At 47.4% G+C, this 18,530-nt stretch overlaps 8 protein-coding genes across 8 annotated transcripts; 3 read left to right on the forward strand and 5 right to left on the reverse strand.

Annotated features, from left to right (window-relative positions):
* Positions 1–174: 174 nt before the first annotated feature.
* BDW43DRAFT_293127 (CGR1 family protein) lies at positions 175–1,439 on the reverse strand. Its single transcript, XM_032043790.1, has 3 exons — positions 1,116–1,439; positions 899–1,044; positions 175–833 (listed from the first exon to the last, which is right to left on the reverse strand). The coding sequence occupies exons 1-3, from the start codon at positions 1,171–1,173 to the stop codon at positions 693–695; spliced, it is 345 nt and encodes a 114-aa protein (XP_031894649.1). The 5' UTR covers positions 1,174–1,439; the 3' UTR covers positions 175–692.
* Positions 1,440–3,251, forward strand: amcA (putative mitochondrial ornithine carrier protein AmcA/Ort1). Its single transcript, XM_032043791.1, has 2 exons — positions 1,440–1,929; positions 1,983–3,251. Exons 1-2 carry the CDS (start codon positions 1,819–1,821, stop codon positions 2,838–2,840), a joined length of 969 nt encoding a protein of 322 aa, XP_031894650.1. The 5' UTR covers positions 1,440–1,818; the 3' UTR covers positions 2,841–3,251.
* A 49-nt stretch (positions 3,252–3,300) lies between these two features.
* Positions 3,301–4,453, forward strand: BDW43DRAFT_293131 (cytidine deaminase). The gene is made up of 5 exons (XM_032043792.1): positions 3,301–3,498; positions 3,581–3,714; positions 3,777–3,862; positions 3,945–4,026; positions 4,135–4,453. The coding sequence occupies exons 1-5, from the start codon at positions 3,408–3,410 to the stop codon at positions 4,189–4,191; spliced, it is 450 nt and encodes a 149-aa protein (XP_031894651.1). The 5' UTR covers positions 3,301–3,407; the 3' UTR covers positions 4,192–4,453.
* Positions 4,454–4,553: 100 nt separating this feature from the next.
* Positions 4,554–9,431, reverse strand: BDW43DRAFT_293135 (vacuolar protein sorting/targeting protein 10). The gene is made up of 2 exons (XM_032043793.1): positions 5,447–9,431; positions 4,554–5,386 (listed from the first exon to the last, which is right to left on the reverse strand). The coding sequence occupies exons 1-2, from the start codon at positions 9,259–9,261 to the stop codon at positions 4,747–4,749; spliced, it is 4,455 nt and encodes a 1,484-aa protein (XP_031894652.1). The 5' UTR covers positions 9,262–9,431; the 3' UTR covers positions 4,554–4,746.
* A 369-nt stretch (positions 9,432–9,800) lies between these two features.
* BDW43DRAFT_293137 (uncharacterized protein) lies at positions 9,801–11,447 on the reverse strand. The gene has a single exon (XM_032043794.1). It carries the CDS (start codon positions 10,752–10,754, stop codon positions 9,924–9,926), a length of 831 nt encoding a protein of 276 aa, XP_031894653.1. The 5' UTR covers positions 10,755–11,447; the 3' UTR covers positions 9,801–9,923.
* A 52-nt stretch (positions 11,448–11,499) lies between these two features.
* On the reverse strand, positions 11,500–12,252 carry BDW43DRAFT_293138 (uncharacterized protein). Its single transcript, XM_032043795.1, has one exon. The coding sequence runs from the start codon at positions 11,713–11,715 to the stop codon at positions 11,551–11,553; it is 165 nt and encodes a 54-aa protein (XP_031894654.1). The 5' UTR covers positions 11,716–12,252; the 3' UTR covers positions 11,500–11,550.
* A 178-nt stretch (positions 12,253–12,430) lies between these two features.
* BDW43DRAFT_236916 (exocyst subunit SEC10) lies at positions 12,431–15,964 on the reverse strand. Its single transcript, XM_032039610.1, has 2 exons — positions 13,383–15,964; positions 12,431–13,324 (listed from the first exon to the last, which is right to left on the reverse strand). The coding sequence occupies exons 1-2, from the start codon at positions 15,564–15,566 to the stop codon at positions 12,818–12,820; spliced, it is 2,691 nt and encodes an 896-aa protein (XP_031894655.1). The 5' UTR covers positions 15,567–15,964; the 3' UTR covers positions 12,431–12,817.
* Positions 15,965–16,607: 643 nt separating this feature from the next.
* Positions 16,608–18,273, forward strand: BDW43DRAFT_293142 (ditrans,polycis-polyprenyl diphosphate synthase). The gene is made up of 2 exons (XM_032043796.1): positions 16,608–17,259; positions 17,324–18,273. Exons 1-2 carry the CDS (start codon positions 16,770–16,772, stop codon positions 17,911–17,913), a joined length of 1,080 nt encoding a protein of 359 aa, XP_031894656.1. The 5' UTR covers positions 16,608–16,769; the 3' UTR covers positions 17,914–18,273.
* Positions 18,274–18,530: the final 257 nt, after the last annotated feature.

Raw genomic sequence — 18,530 nt, forward strand, 5'->3', positions numbered from 1 at the left:
AGAGCTCGCAATGTAGCGTCGGTGTTGGACGGAGGAGTGGGTTCGGCGGTAAATGATCCATGGGTGGTGAAAGGCTGTTTGGATAACGCGGGCAATGAATTTTTAAAGGAAGAATCCATTTCGCGTCTCTAAAGACTATATGTAGTCAAGGGCGCATTTTTCCCTTCCACTATCATCTAAGCAATATTTTGTTTTTGGAACACGACGCCAAGGCTGGTCGACGCACTTGCCTTCAGCTGGTATTTGCTGCGGGTTCTAGGAAATGATCAACGGGTCTGACTGGTATAGGTACGATATCAATAGATACACACAAGCAATAACAGCGAGAGTCTTTCCTTTTTTTTTCCCAAAAAAGCACCAGTCCTATCTATTTGTGCACATTGATTTAGCAGAAACGAAAATCGAGCAAACGCAGGAAATCCTAATTCGCTCGGTAAAGTACACACATACATACATACATACATATCATATGTATGTACATATATCATAACCCAACTCCTATCCTCGCCATTCAACCATTGACTTTCTTAATCATGAGCATTATTTAGATATGTATTTCCTCAAATTGGGGAAGATGTGACAAAGAAAACGACTGGGGAGAAGAAAAAATGATGAGAGAGCAATAGCCACCGTACACGCCGAACGAATAGTAACAAACACGATGAAGTGATGGAGAATACCATAAATAACGATTACGAGTTCAGCAATTTGTTGCGCTTTTCCTTGCGTTTCAATCGCTCGACACGTTTGCGGTGCATCTTTTCTGCCATCTTCTCGTAGCGTTCCCTCTCCTCTTTCGCGGCCCTGCGGTCCTTGATCCTTTGAATATGCGCCTGTGAGGTGAGGTCAGTAAACTCTCCCATAAAAGCTTCCAGACTCATCGATATATTTCCCCTACCTTCCGTTCGGCCTCTTTCTCCTCCTTGAGTTCTCTTTCGAGCTCTTTAACGGTCTCCTGGTGCTTGCGGGCCTCTAGTCTCTTTGCATACGAGGTCAAGCCAGCGGTAGGGCGAAACGGTTTTTTGGTATCATGCCAGTTTTTCCCTGCGGGTCCAAGGCAGGAAAAATTAGCAGGACAGTGTGGGATAAGTGGGGAGCAAGATTCTATTACATACCATTTTTACGCATGCCTTTTGTGGGATCAGCCGGAGGAGCTGATGCCGTGGACGACATGGCTTACAAGAATAAGAGCAGCAAGAGGAAAAAATAAAGATGAAAAAAGCAAGTCCAACGGAGCGATGAAGCGGAACTGCGAAAATCGAAGGCGGGCAATGAATTTGGTTTTCCTCGGCGGATGGACTGGCCGCCCTGCGGCTTTCGAATTTTTGAGGAAAAAGTTATCTTAGACCGATCAGATAAACGGATCTCGGCAGAAGTCTTCACCCGATGCCCACTTTGGCATTGCAATGAGGGATTTGCTAGCCACAATTCTTACCCGGTCCTTAATCTAGGCTGAAATTGTCGCAACCATCGCTGCAAAAGTTCCCCACTGTTCCCAAAATCCCGCATCTTGGCTTTCTGTACTTGCTTCTATCTGCAAGCGATGCTCACTTGCTGATTTTATCGCGCGTGGGCTCGGGCAGACTTGGAAACCCCTCGTTGATACCAGACCACACCGCCCCTCCACCTCCGACACGAAATCTTGCGTTAAATACTTTACCAAGACCTATTCTTCTTCCGATTCTACACGAAACCATACAATGTCCTGCCGATAGAGTTTACCTCTCTCTCTCTCGCTCGGTGTCTCTTGACCCTCTTGTGTTTCTACTCGTCTTCTTTTTCTGCTTCCGATCTGGCTCGAATTTCCTCCTACTCCCCATGGCGGCTGCAGAACATGCGATCCCAGTCAAGAATGAAATGGCAATGGAGCTCCCTACACTTCCACCCAATCAGGGTGTTGAGGCCTTCAAGGATATAGTGTTCGGTTCTGTAAGTAACCAGTGCTCTGTGGGGCACTGCTCGTGTTAACCATTCATATATAGGCAGCAGGAATGGCCGGCAAGGTCATTGAGTACCCTTTTGACACGGTGAAGGTGCGGCTGCAATCTCAACCCGACCACCTACCCCTTCGATATAAGGGGCCAGTAGACTGCTTTCGGCAGTCTTTTCAGACCGATGGCTTTAGAGGACTGTATCGAGGCATCAGCGCTCCTATGGCTGGTGCTGCCATAGAGAATAGCTGCTTGTTCTGGAGCTACCGCATGATCCAAGATGTGCTAAGGTCGACATGGTACACTTCAACAGACCCTTTACCCTTCTCCGCCTTATTGATCAGCGGCGCTGCATCTGGATCCATTACTTCGCTTGCTCTTACCCCCATCGAACTCATCAAATGCAAGATGCAAGTACATCATGAGGGTTCTAGCCCAAGGGCCACCAGCCCGCTTATTTTAGTCGCATCTATCTTCCGTCGAGATGGTATCCTAGGGTTTTGGCGAGGACAGCTGGGAACCCTCATCCGAGAGACTGGCGGGGGTGCCGCTTGGTTTGGCGGCTATGAGGGGGTCTCGGCACTTTTTCGAACAAAGGTCAACTCCTTGGAGCGCGAATCAGCCTCTCTGCCGGTTTATCAACAGATGATCGCTGGAGCAGCAGCTGGTATCAGTTACAACTTCTTGTTCTATCCAGCAGATACAATCAAGTCCCGTATGCAAACCGAAGATCTTACGCATAGGGCGGTCCATGGCCAACGTCAAAGCTTTTGGGGTGTTGGCAAGGCTCTCTGGAAGCAACAAGGGCTCCGGGCTTTATACCGAGGTTGCGGGATCACTTGCGCGCGATCAGCACCCAGCTCCGCTTTCATTTTCACCGTGTACGAAGGACTACGGAGTTATTTTTGATGAACTGCTCTGCATTAGACTTGTTTTTTATCGTTCATTCTTCTTCTTCCTCTTTTTCTTTCTTTCTTTCTGTTCTTTTTCTATCCTGGATGATACCTCTGATCGTGTTCTTCTTCTCCCCCTCCCGTGTTCTTGCTCTAGACATACATTCAGAGTTCACTTCAAGAGAGCTCCTCGAGCTGTTGGTTATGTAAATCGAAAAGTGTTTTTTTTTTCCTTTTTCTTCTTTTTCCGTCTCTCTTCTTTGTGTGATATTTATTCCCCTGACTTATTCTCTTTTGCTCCTCCTGCGACTAATTTTTTAGAATATTTCCTATATAGCTAGTTTATGTCTTCGTATAGATAAGACGGGGACCATCAGTTGAATAATGGATATGCTTCTGTACAGTGTCTTTCTGTCTAAGGCGGGGTTACATCATTCAATAAATACTGCAGAAAAGCAATTAGATTGTTTTTGATTTTCTAGCCGAGGACGTATTATGCCCCTCCCCTATTCTGCTGTTTCTTATATTCAATCTACACCCTGACCCTATCAACCCCCAGTCCGACTAATTCAGTCCGGCGTTGATGAAGATGTCCGCTTCTAAGTATACTCTTACTGCTCAGGAACTTCACACTCTTTCATCCAAAGCGATCGCTGCTAAAGCTGCAGCCTACTGTAAGTCAGACGGCGAGTAAGGTATCACACAGGATTCCGATCCTTGTGATCTCTTCTCAATATTTTCTAAACTTCGCTACAGGCCCATATTCTAAATTCCGGGTCGGTGCATGCGTTCTCACCCATTCTGGTGAGTACATCGTCGGCGCCAATGTCGAAAACGCATCCTATCCGGTTGGCACATGTGCAGAACGAGTAGCGTTTGGGACTGCTGTTGTAAGATATCGACTCTCTTGCCAGGCAGTCTTGACCTGAGGTTCACAAATTCTCTTGTGTAGGTCGCGGGACATCATGACTTCAAAGCTGTCGCTGTCGCTACCGATAGTAGCCCCCCGGCGTCCCCGTGCGGAATGTGCAGGCAATTGTAAGCTTCAATCCTCGCCTCTTCCGCATAACCCATCATAGCTACTTCACAACGCTGACACGGGGGGGGCGAAAATGTATAGCATGAATGAATTTACGACTCCTTCGTTCCTGATTTATATGTATGACTCGGAAGGAAACTATACTTGTAAGACTATGCGCGAGGTATGTATGCTCCCCGGATCATTTTGTATTCCTTCTCATGGTTCATATCCAATCCTCATTGGAGTCATACTTCTATATATGTATCGATGCTGACTCACGCTCCTACAGCTTCTCCCGGACTCGTTTGGTCCGGAAGACTTTCCGGGTGAAAGGGTGCAATCGTAGTCCCTTCCCATTTCAATGTATGAGCTTCCTTGCTGCGATCATTATGGCTCCGGAACCCGCTGTATAATCGGCCAAGTGGTATCATGCCATTTTCTATATGGAACAGACCTGCTCAAGTTGTTTTTATGTCAACAAGCCTTTGCTGTGTATTACGGGAGTTGTTCTTCGAATGTCGAAGTGCTTGTTTGAATACTTGCAAAGATACAATTAAATTAATTTTGTTAAGTTTCCGATAAAAATCGGGTTGTTCCGTTATGCTCCCAAATCTCACTCGTTATGAGACCTTGGTGAATATGTAATTGAGAACCCCAAGCTCGACCCGTACTGCTAAACCAGATAGGTCAAGTTCTCCCGTTTGCTCCGTCGTCTCGCCATCTCTCTAGGTAGGATAACATCAAAGGAGAGGAGGAAACCTGCTTTAGTTATGTCTCTTGTGATGAAACTGCATAGCCTCGCCCTATAAATTCATAACACAGTATACAAGACATAGTACTTCCATAATATAACATAAATCATACGATACGATCCGAAAGCAACAGAATGTAAATGAGACAACTAGAGTTCGTCGTCTTCATCGGCTTCGGCGTCTTCCACGCCGAGAAGCTCATCCTCATCCTCGACAATGCTGGTGTAATCGCCTCGGCGCGCTGCGAACGAACCGCGAGACGCGTAGGGTCTCGAATAACCCCTACTCCTTCCAAGTCGAACGTATCCACTGGCGCTCCGCCACAAACTCGTAGCCAAAAGCGGGAAAGCTCTGGCAACGGCAACGATACCAGCGACTATCGCAATTGGCACTGTGACCAACAATGAATCTCGTGACAGTAAGCTTTGTGAGGTGCCAGTATCTTCGCCAAGGCGAATTTGGCCAAATTTGCCATCCCACCTGCTGTAGACATAGTAACCGACAGCGCCTGCCACAGTAAGTGGGGTCACAATTGCAAAGAACAGGCCAACCCCACTGATGCCGTGCTTTTGCCTGTATTCCTCCTCCTTGTTGGGACAGGGTTTGGAGACGAAATGGTCTAGGTTCTGACCGCCCTGACATGTTGTTTGGGGAATGCGGCGGTATCCGGTTGGCTCCCAGTATTCAATTGTATCAGGATCCTTTTTACAAATATCCATAGCATCCGGCCTAGGAAGTCCGGGAACGAGAGAACAACTACCGTCGCTCTGAGGTTCATAGTTGTAATCGCTGGCTGACGTTAGTTTTCGCACGTCAATGCTCGGGGACCAGAGTTAGGGAGACGTTTACCATTCATAATCAGCTCTCGTGCAGGTACAGTTCATTCCAATACTATGAACATGGGGTTCTCGCCAACTGTTCCAACATTGAGCTAACGGGTTTTTGCGGTGATATTGCTCGACGTGGCCAAATAGGCAGTTTTCCTTTTGGAAAGGGTGCTTTGGCTCCCATAGATAATAGTCATCACTCTCGCCCTGGCTTTCGTCTAACAGACACGGCCGCGCGCGGATACCACTAAAGTCGATATTGAACGTGGTGAGCCTATCTCGAACTTCAGAATTCGGCGCTATAGCCCAGAGAAGGAAGTTTTTCGAAGTATCAGATGGCACCGTTGAGATGTCAGTGATGCGCACCTCGTCATCCGAGAACTGGAAGTCTACCCAGGTATCACCCTCATCGAGGCTGTAGTGGAGAGTTTTGGTAGGCTGAGATTCGGGCACTATGACAATGACCGAGCCCGAGTCGCCATATTCCCACATATATTTACCCTTCTTGACGGACTTCCAGCTAATCCCGCCATCCTTTGTGATAAACGTATCCGCCTTGTCTCCACCGGCTAGATGGTCACCGACATTACCTACAGCCATCATCAAGCCAATCGCAGATCCAGAAGCGAAAGTGTCCCGCTCGTCTTTGCGCTCCGTATAGCCATGAAGGTGGAGCGAGCAGTCGTCTGTCCCTTTCCCTGATACAACGGTGCAGCCAAAGTTCTTCCCATCAGCATCCTTTGCCGGAGGAGGGAGTAACATCCATTGCGCTCCATCATTATGAGTAATCATGGTTTTGAGCTTCTTCGGCGCTTTCTTCGAGACTTCAGCCACGTTACTGACGACATTTGCAACAGCCACCCCTTCCAAGCCCTGCATCTTCTCGAAATCAACATAACCTAAGCTATTTCGGTTGACTGCATTGATGCTCAGTACGTAAGATGTTCCGTTGCTGTTGCTCTTGATGATAGGGCCATACTCGGCCCCTTCTACGCTGTTCGCCGTAACGTGCAGAAAAACGGCATGCGTAGAGCTTTCGAGCACGGTATAGGCGGTCTGAACGGGCACTTGAACGTTTGGTGGGAACTGCGCTTGCGCAAAAGTCCTGCCATCGATGCTTATACTAGCCATCAATGAATCCTCCTTTTCTGGATGCCGTGATGCTACAATGATGAATTCTGACATTGTAGCATAATTGATGACACTGTCGAATCGGACCTCGTTGGTGTTGAAATACTCATCGCTTGACAGTAACCGCAGTCGACTTCTTTTGCCTTTTTCAAACTGTTCGCAGTAGATGAGATCGGTGCTGTTCGGTCGGCTCTCCCTACTCTCAAACTCGCATTTCTGTACATCACTAAGCAGATGTTCCCAGTTCTTGCCACGCCCCTTTTTAATGAAAGCATCAGAATGACAGTCACCGGAATGGCAACCCACAGCCCCAGTCCAGATCAACCGGTCCTTGTATTCTGGATGGAACGCAAGGACTTGAAGGTTATCTCGAGTCGGTGGCGCCGGCGCTTCGAAGGGTTTAAAAGTATGACCACGGTCGTCAGTCCAAAAACCCTTCTTGCTATCGGTGAGAAGGAAGGCCACATCACTGCTATAAGGATGGAGATAGATGCTACTGATCTTTTCTCCTTTCAGCGGCGATTCCCATGTTTTGCCATGATCATGCGTCACATAGACTTCGTGCTCACTGGTGAGAGCTACAATAGTCTCGTCACTACCGGAGCTGCTAGACTGGCGTTCTAAATAAAAATACTGGCGGACCTTGGCCTCGAATTTCTGTGAAGTCACGGCTATCTTGCCGTCCGTTGGCGCACTACTTGCGTCCTTGCAAGATCTTTCGATATCCTTGTCTAAATTTTCGCCACCATCTCGGGTGCAAGCATTTCCCGGAATAAGCCTCCAACCCGACGGGCCCATGAACTTATCATCAGTGTCTTTGCACTTGCCTTCCGGGGGTGTTAAAGGCCAAGGCATGACACATCCTTTACCATCTTCAGTGCGCTTATATTCGCACTCGAAGTCCTGCGTTGTGCACTTGCATGCTTCAAAGATTGGCTCGGGGTCCTTGAATTCCTCATCCACAAAACAGTCTGCATTGGCCTTTCGGCGCCTGTAGAACTGTTTATGGCCCATCAAGCAATCGGGTTTACCGTCTTCGTCCAGCCGAGCTGGCCATTTCTCAAAATCATCTTCGCCACATTTCCTCTCATGGAGACCACCGAAGTCGATCGAATAAATAACATGTTCGCCTTCTCGGCCTTCTCTCAAGGAGCCAACAATGACGAATTTCAAACTGGTGGAATCGGGGGTGGTCGTAACCATCGTAGGGTAAATCTTGTCTGGAAGCTCGACTGATGTCCATTCCTTACCATGATCGAGAGAGTAATTTATCCTGTCCACTTTAGCCTCGTCGCGAACCGCCAGGACAACGGCACCCTGATCCCCAAATTCGTATTTGTGGGGATGCTTGAGAGCACGGCGCCAAGTCACCCCCGCATCATCTGAGATATAGAGACTGCATTCGGCGTAATCTTTGAGATGATTGCCTGTATTGCCGACTCCCATCACTAGCCCCGGTGCTGGGCTTGAGAACACCCGCCCTATGTTCGCGAGCGTAGTCACTGAGTGAAGATGCAGGTCTTCCCCATCCGACTTTAGGGGCTGAAAGGTCCTTCCGTCGTCAAAACTGATTCTGCTTATAACCTTCTTTTTGCTCGAACCAGACTTGACTTCTTTTGAATTCTGTACGGTATTGACCAATACAATCCCCTGGATACCAGCAATCTTTTCGAAGTCAACCATGCCTTCCGAATTACGGTTAGTATGTTCGATATTTCGGGTAAAATAAGTGCCATTCGAATTGGATGTAAAGAGCACACCCATGCCACTTCTTGGACTGGTCAAAACATCCACCTGAAGGCTGTAATTAGTACTCTCTAGCATTGTGTACGCTTCCTCCTCTATTCGATGACCATCGAACTCTGCACGGTGCCAAGTTTTAGCATCGACTGTCACGTATAGCGCGAGTTCCTCGGTTCCTTTAGACTTAGCCGCGGCCACGATGAATTTCTTGACTGCGGCGGTGCTAATGACGCCTGACACAGGCCGTCCTTCCTGAAGTTTGACCTCCTCGCCTTCAACATTGCTCCTGAAGTAGTCATCGGAATATACGAGGCGGTTGGCGTGCGGAAGCGGTACCTTCAGGCCCGGAACGACACAGAGCGAGCGGTCCTTGATCTCCTCGGCCATGTTCAGATCTTCAGCAAACTGCGGATGGCCCACCGCCCAGGCACACCCACCCGTGCTCTCACGTAGCGGTTTAACCGTTGCAAAATCATCCGTCGTGTAGTATGACCTCACAATGCAATACCGACCTGCGCATTCCTCGGCCTGGAATATGACTTTGCTGGAGTCCCAGCCATGGAATACAAGGGGGTAATGTCTTATTGCCGGTAACCCAGGAATTTCGAATGAGGTCCACGTTTCCGCCTGATCCGTTGTAACCCAATGACGGCCGTTGGGTCCCAAGGCGTATGCTTTTTTATTGTCATACGGGTGCTGTCTGGTTAAAAGGACATGACGTTTCATGTCACCATCGTCGCCCTCAACAACTGTCCAGCTTTCGCCTGCGTCGACTGACCGAAGTAGATCGTGGTTAGCCGTGGTCATAAGAATAGTATCCGTATCTTCGAAGTAGAAGAGAGAATTCGGATTATGATCAATCTTGGTCGCTGCAATTTTGGGTGAACTTGACTTTGCAGCACCAGACTGCGCAACGAGCGCCAGTAACAGGCAGCTCACTAGCAAAAGCCATCGAGAGATCATGACCGCGAGTCTTGAAACATTTGAAACCACGGGAGCTTATGCTGGGGTGAGAAGCTACAGTTCCGATACGTCCGAGCGACTCGGGAGAGAAGATGAATGGAGAGATCGAGCCCCAATACTGGCTGATTAGTCTATTGGGAGTAGCCGATAACGAACGGGTAAGTTTTGGGGCCCATAAAACGGATGGCTTAGAAGTGTAAGGTGCGAGGGATAACTGTGTGGCCTCAGAGAGCTGCATAGTCACGTGCTTGTGATGGATTGCTTATCGAAGCATTGTTTAGCTTTGCTTTCGACCAATGATCTTTGCATACCTCCGACCAGATCAATTCGTCGTACTACCTTTGTACGTACAGGACCAATACCACTCAGTAGTCGTAGTAGTCGTAGTCCATAGTAGTATAACTACTACCTGATACATAGCTTTTATGTTCCAGGTTACATACAGACAGGTACCCCATCTTCACACGTAATCCAAACCATTGAGTTGCAGCCTGCCAGGTCATGTTCTTATCAAAGTGTTTATATATATATATATTGTATGTACATATGTGCATATGAGAGATTGTAGGAAAGCATTTATGTATCCATGTTTTGAATAGTAGAGGGTATGCAAGAAGACCATCCAGTAGTAGGAGTCGTCAAAAATCGTAGAAAGAACTAGCTCAGCACTTTTGTTTCCGAATCTTACGCCACATTTTGCTCACCAACCCTTGCTCGTCTTCCCATAGATCCGAGCCACTACTACTAGTATTAATCCTATCCTCCGGTGACAGTTTCAGTGGGTCTTTGGCGGGCGGTGACTCGGTCCGAAGGTCGGGCCTCGTCAACGTCATTTTCAGAGTCATTTCGCGATTACTTAGTAGCGACTGCCGCGAAGGAGGTACAAGGTCCACCGAGCGGGGATCTTCCATCACGTCCAGCCGCTTCTTATACTGTTCCCCCGACACAGATGTGTCCTCGTCTTCCTCGTCCAAAAACGTGCCAGTGAACACGTGAGGCTTCGCCCCGAGCTCGGCTGATGTTCTTTTAGCACATATGGCTGGTTTATTGTTTAAAGCCGGAAACCCAAACTCGATGGCTTCGTCGAAGTTATGTGGCGAGGCCAAGTATACCCGCAATTTAAGGCGGGCTTCAGGGTCCTGATAGTAATGCGCTGATGGGTCAATACTGGATGTGCAAGGTTTGGGTATATAGGCTTGGCTTTGGCGCGAAGACGGTCGAGAACGCGGTCCACGATCAATGGTATTTGCCGGCAGGCTCGGAGACGTGGTTGATTGACACAAGGCTTGCGATTTACTACGCGATACTGACGATGTTGGTTTGCGACTTAGAATTCCTGGATTTAACGATATCTTTCTCCGAAAAGAAGGCCGCCTTCTAGGCGACAAACTGGACGTCGACTTCGCAACATGCGCATGATAATCGTCCAGCCTGAGATCAAGATCTTGACCATCTTCCAACCAACGGAATCTATCGCTGAACGGATTGTCCATGTTGGTATCGAAATTTGAATCCGAATCCGAATCTGAAGGGTCGAAGTACAAGGTAGACGACTGTGATGTCGCAATAGACTTCCTTCCCGATGACTGGGTCTCTGAAGATTGCTGTCGGCAGTGTCTTGCCTTCTCCAAGCGATTAAGAAGAGCCTCGCCAGCAGCGCCAGAGATCCGACCTTCAAACTGCGTTCGGTGGAACCGATGTTGCTCTTCTTTCGAAAAAAGCTTCTGCTGGATTTTAGGCGGTAACGAGTGGAAGCACCGCCAGTCGGCATGGACTGCGAGATAGGCCAATTGAAGTGAGTCGGCTTCCCGGAACTTGTGAGACGTGCCTGGGAGGAAAGACTTGCGTGAGTGGCGCTTTCCATTCCTATTAGGAGAATCTGCGGCTTCTGTTAGATAGTATGAGCTCTGGAGAGCGCAAAAGGGGAGGCGGCGAGGCGCTCTACCCAAGCGTCGGGGATGGTCAAAACCATCGCAGCGATCCGCTTGAGCTAAACGAAGGCGTTCGACATTCGAGAAGAGCTGTAGTAGGGGACCATGTCAGCGAGTTAGATCGTAGTGGAGCTCATGGGAATCAATGCCCCAGAATAGCAAGTATGTGTAGGCTCAAATGATAATGGGTCATAACTCTAGAGTCCACACCGTACACAATAGTTTTTCAGTAGTGTGAACGCTAGTGGAATCCATCCGCAAATCATCCGATCACAGCAACTTTGGTATTGAACACCATTTGCTTTTAGAGCAACCCTAGAATGAACACTAGCAATCCCCAGCTTCCCACGCTTTTTCATTATCCATTTAAGTAGACAGATAAGGAGGAATGAATGGGTAGTAGAAAGAGAGGGTGAGAAGTCCCACATTTGATCATCGTGATAGTCCAGAGCATGTAATAGGCAAGTGGAGGGACTTGAATGCTAACAGCGAGGCCAGTTCTTTCTTCCTTTCCTTTAAACATACCTTTCGTTGAAGAGTTGGGGGTAGAAATTCATATTTCAAATCTCCGTTTGGTTCTGCTTCCATCGTTTCTTGCCTCAGTCCCTTCTTTCTGTGTTTTTTTCCCCACACAATAGACGTCCCAGTACCAACGCAAACAGGAAGACTACTGCGGGTTTGGTGGGGGAGGGGATAAGTATATAATATATTATAGGTGGTGGGTTTTTTATACACGGGAGTTTGCTTCACTCGAACACGATTCTTCAATCAGAGCTTTGGGAGATGTTGGATTTTTAGTAACGCTCGCTGTTTATGTACCCTCGGTCGTAGTATGGTACTAGAAGAGCGTGCTTCAAGTGGGAGACATTCCCTATGGCCATTGGCAGGTATACAGAGCTTTCTTCCATCTCAGCGGCAAGCATTGCACCAGCAGAGGACAGTTGAATAGAGCATCTCCACTACCCCCCTCTCACGTAGGAACCATTCTAGGCTGCTTAGTTCTTACTTGCTGTGCGAAATGAGCACTAACACAGAGCAGCCCAAACTTTGGTTGGTTCATCCTCTCGCTTGCCCCAAACACTGATAGTCGCACGGACAGCTCATCCTACTAAATTAACCTGAGGAACTTCGACCAACTCTTAAGCATTGCTATCATTGGACGACGGTAGTACCTTATGTAGTGTAGTGCCTACGTGTTGGTCAGGGGGAACGGATCACATTGCCTCAACGAATCAGAGTTATGTGATGTTGCCATACTTAATTCCCTTAGCGCCAGAGTGGATACTGTCAGATAGTGTCTCCTTGCTCCTCCTTTCCACTCTTTCTCGAAGTCCGTATCGTATACACGTCAACCAATACTACCACCTACTGTGGCCACTTCTATTGTCACTACATATTGTACAGGTACAGACATGCCCTTCCGGCAAACCAGATAGTTATCGCGTAAATGGGCGACAAGGACAGAGATGATAAGAAAGAAGGCTGTAGCTTAGGGCATGATTAGAATTGAAGGGTATAATTTTTCAATACAGGAAGCGCTGATCCCAACATAAAAAGCCATACTCAGGTATTTGCGATGCGAAGTTATTGGAATGATGAAGTGCTCCGCCAAACCAAAACCAGCCTCAGAGTATATTGAGAATATTCTGCATCGCAGCTGTATTGGAATCTTCCCTTCGGGAGACATACGCTCGGACTTCCTGCACGCTGAGACCAGCTTCGATCTGTCCAGTTCCCCCAGTGCCTCGCCCAGCGCCTGCCCCAGTATTGTTCCTCGGCCTACAACCGCTGCTACTCGCGGCACCACCCCAAACCCTTTCTCGCAAGGCCTCGGAGCCTATAACAAAAAGACTGCCAACCTCTAGCAAGACATCCAGCGCACCACTAGGGCCTTTGACTTGCTCGTCTATATCCCAGGACCTGAGGAGATCTGTGTACTGCGTCATATCCTTAGTGACCATGAGGCCGCCAGGTCCATTGACAGCGAACCGCTTAAAATGCTCCAAAAGTAGGCTGCGGATTCCCAGGGCCATCTCCGTAAGCAATTGTTGGAGATTGGAGCCGCTAGGCGGCAAGGATGTCATTATCACATTATGCACACGAGTGAGAAAAGTGCAGATTGAAGCACATGTCTAAACACATATATATTAGCGCAACACATTCCAGCCACCTGATGGTCGTCCAACTAACCGGTGTCTGTAGCTTCTCCAACCAAGCTGCATTGTCTCCTTCCTTGGGTCGAAAGTCATTCTTCTTTTGGCCAGCAAGAAGTTTATTCACCCATGTCAAGGTAGCATCAATAACCTTCTGCTCAATTGTATTGACTTTCTCTTCGATTCGCATAGTTGTCAAATTGGTCTTCTTCTCCATTTCCCGGCGAACTGTGATACTGGCGGTTGCTAAGGGAATGAGTAATGTGTTAATGCACATTACCATCAAGTTCGCAATCCCGATTGCGTTCCGGACCGCTGGGAGGTAAGAGAGATCAGGCTCCATCTTCCCTGATTCCTGAGAAGTTGCCGTCTCCAACGCGGCGTCAAGACAAACCTCGATGTAGCCTTCCCCCATCACAGAAAGGAGAAGGGTCAATAGAGCCAACATATCCTTGGGTGTTTCACTGCTTACACTCAGCTCCAAGCCCCGGCTAACTCCTTCAGCAAGCCATTTGAGCATTCGTTTAGCATGAGATATGCTGGGAAGGCCATCCTCTTCAGCGAGTTTGATATCAGTCAGTTTCAAGAGGTCATTAGCATCCCTCAAACCCGCCACCTGAAGTAACATCCTTCGCTGCGTCGGCGAGTAATCTGAGGATTCAAGACGATTGATGTACGCATCTCGTGCAGCGGATAGTAGTTCAGTGCCTGACTTTGAAAGAGATGCCATGAAAGTAGTTGCTGCCTTTTTCCTACGTGCATGGAATGTGGTGAATTTGAAAAGCAAAGATGTGCACAGCTCTTCCAATGTTTTCTTCTCCCTCTCGATATAGGAGGATCCCACAAAGTATGGCACGAACAGATCTTCGAGTTGTTGGTCGAGAACCAATGCCGTCTGAGCGGAAATAGTATCAGGGTGTTCGGTCAACCCGTGAGTCTTTAAATCGTCAACTAAAGCACTGATGAAGCTGCGAGAACTTTGTAGCGACCGTAGAAAGGCAAGCGAGGACACCCTATTGGCCTTCTCCAGAACCATCTCAAGTCGCTGCTGGATGGATTGTTGAAACACGCGCTGCAGGAATTTCCCAAGGACTTGCTCGTAGTAAGGGAAGGCTCGCTTTATTATGGCTGATTCTTCCTGTACTACGACCTTTACCTCATCAATGAGCGACTGGAGACTAGGTTCCACCTTTAGAGGTTCAGCATCAGGATCTGCGAGTTGTTCCCAAGCTTCTGGGTCTCCTCCTACTTCTTCCGTAACCAACTGACTTCGATCGATGAAGAACTGATGTTGGTTGACAAATAGAGCAATAACGCTAGAACCCCCGTTGAAATCTTGGAGCACAGTTGCACAATCCTTCATACCTTCGAAATTCGCCTTACGATAAAAGTCGTCGAACTGTTTCAAGAGGTCTTTTTCCAATGTCTCCGAAAACTTCTCGATAATTTCCCTTGTGTTTCGTTTGATTGACCCGGTCTCTTCAACTTTATCCTCCTCTGCAGGCCCATTCTCAGACGGTCCATTGGTCTTCCCACCAGAGTCATCCCAGCTTTTGGGATCAAGCCTCTGACTGATCCTCAATAACTGTCGAGCTATCTGTGCTGAGCGCACTTTAGCTTCACCAGTACCAGACCTCCTCAAGTTCTCCAGGGGCGTAAGCTCTCCTCTATTACTGACGCTATCCCAACACTCAAGGAGAAAGTGGGCGTCAAGTGCTCGACGTCTTTGTCGGTCGAGTTCTTCAAGCTTCCGGCCTGTCTCAACAGCCATATTACCAGTAGATCCCACCAGCTCACTTCCTATGAGCCCAGCTCCGGCGCCCGCCCCGTTGAGTGACGTATCCAGTTGTTGGAAGGATTCAATCGTCTGTTTCAGCTTGCGGCCAAGTGTATTGAGATTCTGTGAGTGCTGTGCCTCAGCCCGACGAGCTGCAGCCGAAAGCTCATTCTCTCTGATCTCTAAGTCACCGGAAAGTTCGCCGAGTCTCCTCTGTGCATGCTCGAAGGTCCGGATGAGTGGTTTGGGGTCGAATAGTTGATTTCCGCCAGTAGGGCCCACCGTAGAGCGACGATTGGAAATACAGCTGTCGGAAAGTGATTCAATGAATTCCTTGACAATGAAGTCCCGACTTGAAAAGTCCTCGAGAGTGAAACTGGGACATTGAGGGAAGACAGACCGCGACGTGGGGTTTGAAGAGGTAATGGACGCACTGTCCGGCATGTTTTCAGCTAACGGCAATGCCTTGTCGGCATCGGGCCATTTAATGGTGCGATTTCTATAGTAATAATCTGCAGGTAAAGATGTATGTCCGCATGTAAAAGCGTGTATTGCTGATGAGTGTTGAAAGTGAATGTCTCTCTCTCTTTTGTCTGACTTAAGACCGCAAACGACATCGATACTCTACTACATGTGAAGTTCGGATGGTTTGTTTTACAACGACCCACCAGCGTAAATTACGGCATAACAAACCCCAGAACGTCAATCCTATTTTACCACATATACAGCACGTTAGCATGCTTCTTTTTTGGCTGGTGATTCCTAACAATATGAAGTATACCTGAGTAGAAATATAATTAATAGATTGGCCGCTGATGGCCTTTAAAAAGGATGACTTGAATGAATAGGTTGATCAGGGAGTGGGTCTAATCATGGGAAACTGAGAATTTGGCTGAAGGATGAGAAGACATAGAAAATTCAAAGTTATCGACTGTGTATTGTCATCTTTGCAGGGTCAAGCGATCAGTGTCGTCAACGGAGACTCACATGTACAGTATGCAAATATAGATTATCTTCACACATAATCAAAAGGTGTTTGTTGCCTTACTCAATGATATGCGTGTACAGTACAGTACAGTACATATGTGGTTACCAAGTATCGTACGCCGATTGTGTCCGTACATACTGTACAATGGTTGTATGTACTGTAAAGTATATATCAAACTCCTGAAAGAGAGACGATATATCTCTTTTCCTACTTTTTCTTCCCCCGCAAGTGAAAGGAAAGTAAATGGATGATGTATATCATGAAATTTTGATGGCTATTATTGCATCAATACAAAATTTTGACAATGCACTGTGTGTACAGTACGTACCTACATCTTGAAAGTGAACTTCCGGTATGATACCAGCAAAACATTGTAGAAGCTGTTCCATGACTGGCGGAGAGACTACAATTGATGCTGCTTGGTTTTATTGTTGCCTAGCGCTGTAGTTATAAAGTAAACCCAGTTATTCCTTTTTGGTGATGCTTTGTGAGACGGGGGAGCTTGTTCAGGAAGGGGCAACGCGCATATCAAGTTCTCTTTCATTATCAGCTTACACTGCCCACCTCATATTTTCGACGGACATTGATCGGTCCCATCAACCAACCAACCCCCTAGAAATCCTGTCTCAGCTTCTTCTCGAGCATCCGCACACAAAACCATGGTATCACAACGTGATAAAGAATTGTTCAGAGATGATGTTCGTGCCCGGGGAACGAAACTTAGTGTTGCTGATCGTGAGAACCTTTTGAAACCATATCTACCAGATCCCTCTGAGCTTCCATGTCGACCACAACGGCGCAGAAAAACATCGGCTCGGAAGACGCCCATCCGAACTTTCTTGAAGTCGCAATTACACCAGCTTACCTACACCATCATACACATTTTCTTTGGCATCGTTGTTCGCCTCATCCAGAGCTATCATGCCGTCGTGGATAGGATTTTTGCCATCGTCTACTATCACCACCGCACCCCAGAGCTAATCAGAAAAGATGTAAAAAGCTTGGATCGTCTTCCAGAACACTTAAGCGTTATATTGTCATTGCGGAAAGAAGAGGATGCTTTGACAGTTCTAATGGATGAAGTGGCAGAGCTTGCCGCATGGGGGGTGAGTGCCGGAATACCTGTGTTGAGTGTTTACGAGAAGAGTGGTATGCCTATCCTCCCTGAGTCGAAATAGTGAAGATATTATTCTTACTGGATTCTCCCGCCTAGGGGTCCTAAAATCATGCATTCCTACTTTACACCGCATCGTTACAAACAAGCTATCAGCGTATTATGGTTCTCCTTCGCAACAGCCAACATTGCGACTCTTTGCTCCTCATCACCCTATTTATCAACCACAAGATGGCAACTCAGCCGAGAAATCTAATACCGATTCCCTTACTATGCTTCTGTTGTCGGCTACTGATGGTCGGGAAACATTTGTGGATTTGACAAAGACGCTTGCGGAGATGTCCCAGAATGGCAAGTTATCGCCAGAAGATATCACAACGGAATTAGTCGATGCAGAAATCAGCGAGATAACGACACAGCCGTCTCAGCCAGCAATCCCAGCCTCCAAGGGGAACAAAGCAAGTTCTGATACGATCGTTTCCATAAAGCCAGAGCCAGATCTATTACTAGTGTTCAAACCGTCTTTGAAATTAGATGGCTACCCACCCTGGCATATTCGTCTCACTGAGATGTATTGCACAGGTGACCAGACCAACAGCAGGATAGAATATGGTGAGGCTGTTGAGTATCAGGGGTTTCTCAGGGGTTTATGGCATTATGCAGGGGCTCAAATGAGATTCGGTCGTTGAGGTCCGCACACGTGTTTACTTTTTTAACCCTTCTGTTATGTAATTATCTCTTGGTCATTGAGAAGCTGAAGTCGAGGCTTTATAGCCAGCAACTAGGAGTTCCTTACGGAGTAACTTTTTCAGAAAGGTGATACATTATAGATTCCCTAGTAATATACCATTTTTTGTGTGATGATGTATATGTGTCACAAGTTAGACTAAAGCCCCCATCGCTTGGCCGTGTGTATAGCAGTTTATAGTCTACCATTTCTGTCAACTTTTTGTGTAGCCCTGTTATGAAGTAGGCCACCTGCTTTCACCTGAAATGTTCCTCATTCAGTACTCACATTAATCACCTAGATTCCATGTGCATTTGTGCCGACCATTGGGAGAGGCCGACGTGCCTAGACGACCCTATTTTTCCTTGGATAGTTATGCTATACCATTTTGGCTTCCCATCATGAGGTTTATGGTAGTAAATCAATATAAGATAGCTAAAGCCTTTTTAAACTCTCTCCCAATGAACATCCACTCTTTATAGGATAACCCAGGTCTAAATTTAAGATATATATCTTAAATTTATGTACAGTAACATCTTAACGGTTCCGGCACACAGGAATGCCCAATTGAGCTCTGAT

This window comes from Aspergillus alliaceus (assembly GCF_009176365.1).
Source record: "Aspergillus alliaceus strain CBS 536.65 unplaced genomic scaffold BDW43scaffold_76, whole genome shotgun sequence".
Classification (NCBI taxonomy): domain Eukaryota; kingdom Fungi; phylum Ascomycota; class Eurotiomycetes; order Eurotiales; family Aspergillaceae; genus Aspergillus; species Aspergillus alliaceus.

What these genes read in the sequence shown, in the direction of transcription:
- BDW43DRAFT_293127 (XM_032043790.1), bottom strand. Translation starts at nt 1,173, where the DNA reads ATGTCGTCCACGGCATCAGCTCCTCCGGCTGATCCCACAAAAGGCATG. An exon ending in AAAAGGCATGCGTAAAAATG is followed by an intron (nt 1,045 to 1,115) that starts GTATGTAATAGA and finishes TTGGACCCGCAG; the next exon opens with GGAAAAACTGGCATGATACC. An exon ending in AGAAAGAGGCCGAACGGAAG is followed by an intron (nt 834 to 898) that starts GTAGGGGAAATA and finishes CTCACCTCACAG; the next exon opens with GCGCATATTCAAAGGATCAA.
- amcA (XM_032043791.1), top strand. Translation starts at nt 1,819, where the DNA reads ATGGCGGCTGCAGAACATGCGATCCCAGTCAAGAATGAAATGGCAATG. An exon ending in AGGATATAGTGTTCGGTTCT is followed by an intron (nt 1,930 to 1,982) that starts GTAAGTAACCAG and finishes ATTCATATATAG; the next exon opens with GCAGCAGGAATGGCCGGCAA.
- BDW43DRAFT_293131 (XM_032043792.1), top strand. Translation starts at nt 3,408, where the DNA reads ATGAAGATGTCCGCTTCTAAGTATACTCTTACTGCTCAGGAACTTCAC. An exon ending in TGCGGAATGTGCAGGCAATT is followed by an intron (nt 3,863 to 3,944) that starts GTAAGCTTCAAT and finishes GAAAATGTATAG; the next exon opens with CATGAATGAATTTACGACTC. An exon ending in CTTGTAAGACTATGCGCGAG is followed by an intron (nt 4,027 to 4,134) that starts GTATGTATGCTC and finishes ACGCTCCTACAG; the next exon opens with CTTCTCCCGGACTCGTTTGG.
- BDW43DRAFT_293135 (XM_032043793.1), bottom strand. Translation starts at nt 9,261, where the DNA reads ATGATCTCTCGATGGCTTTTGCTAGTGAGCTGCCTGTTACTGGCGCTC. An exon ending in ACGAGAGCTGATTATGAATG is followed by an intron (nt 5,387 to 5,446) that starts GTAAACGTCTCC and finishes AACGTCAGCCAG; the next exon opens with CGATTACAACTATGAACCTC.
- BDW43DRAFT_293137 (XM_032043794.1), bottom strand. Translation starts at nt 10,754, where the DNA reads ATGGACAATCCGTTCAGCGATAGATTCCGTTGGTTGGAAGATGGTCAA.
- BDW43DRAFT_293138 (XM_032043795.1), bottom strand. Translation starts at nt 11,715, where the DNA reads ATGTTTAAAGGAAAGGAAGAAAGAACTGGCCTCGCTGTTAGCATTCAA.
- BDW43DRAFT_236916 (XM_032039610.1), bottom strand. Translation starts at nt 15,566, where the DNA reads ATGCCGGACAGTGCGTCCATTACCTCTTCAAACCCCACGTCGCGGTCT. An exon ending in TGGAGAAGCTACAGACACCG is followed by an intron (nt 13,325 to 13,382) that starts GTTAGTTGGACG and finishes ATATGTGTTTAG; the next exon opens with ACATGTGCTTCAATCTGCAC.
- BDW43DRAFT_293142 (XM_032043796.1), top strand. Translation starts at nt 16,770, where the DNA reads ATGGTATCACAACGTGATAAAGAATTGTTCAGAGATGATGTTCGTGCC. An exon ending in GAGTGTTTACGAGAAGAGTG is followed by an intron (nt 17,260 to 17,323) that starts GTATGCCTATCC and finishes TCTCCCGCCTAG; the next exon opens with GGGTCCTAAAATCATGCATT.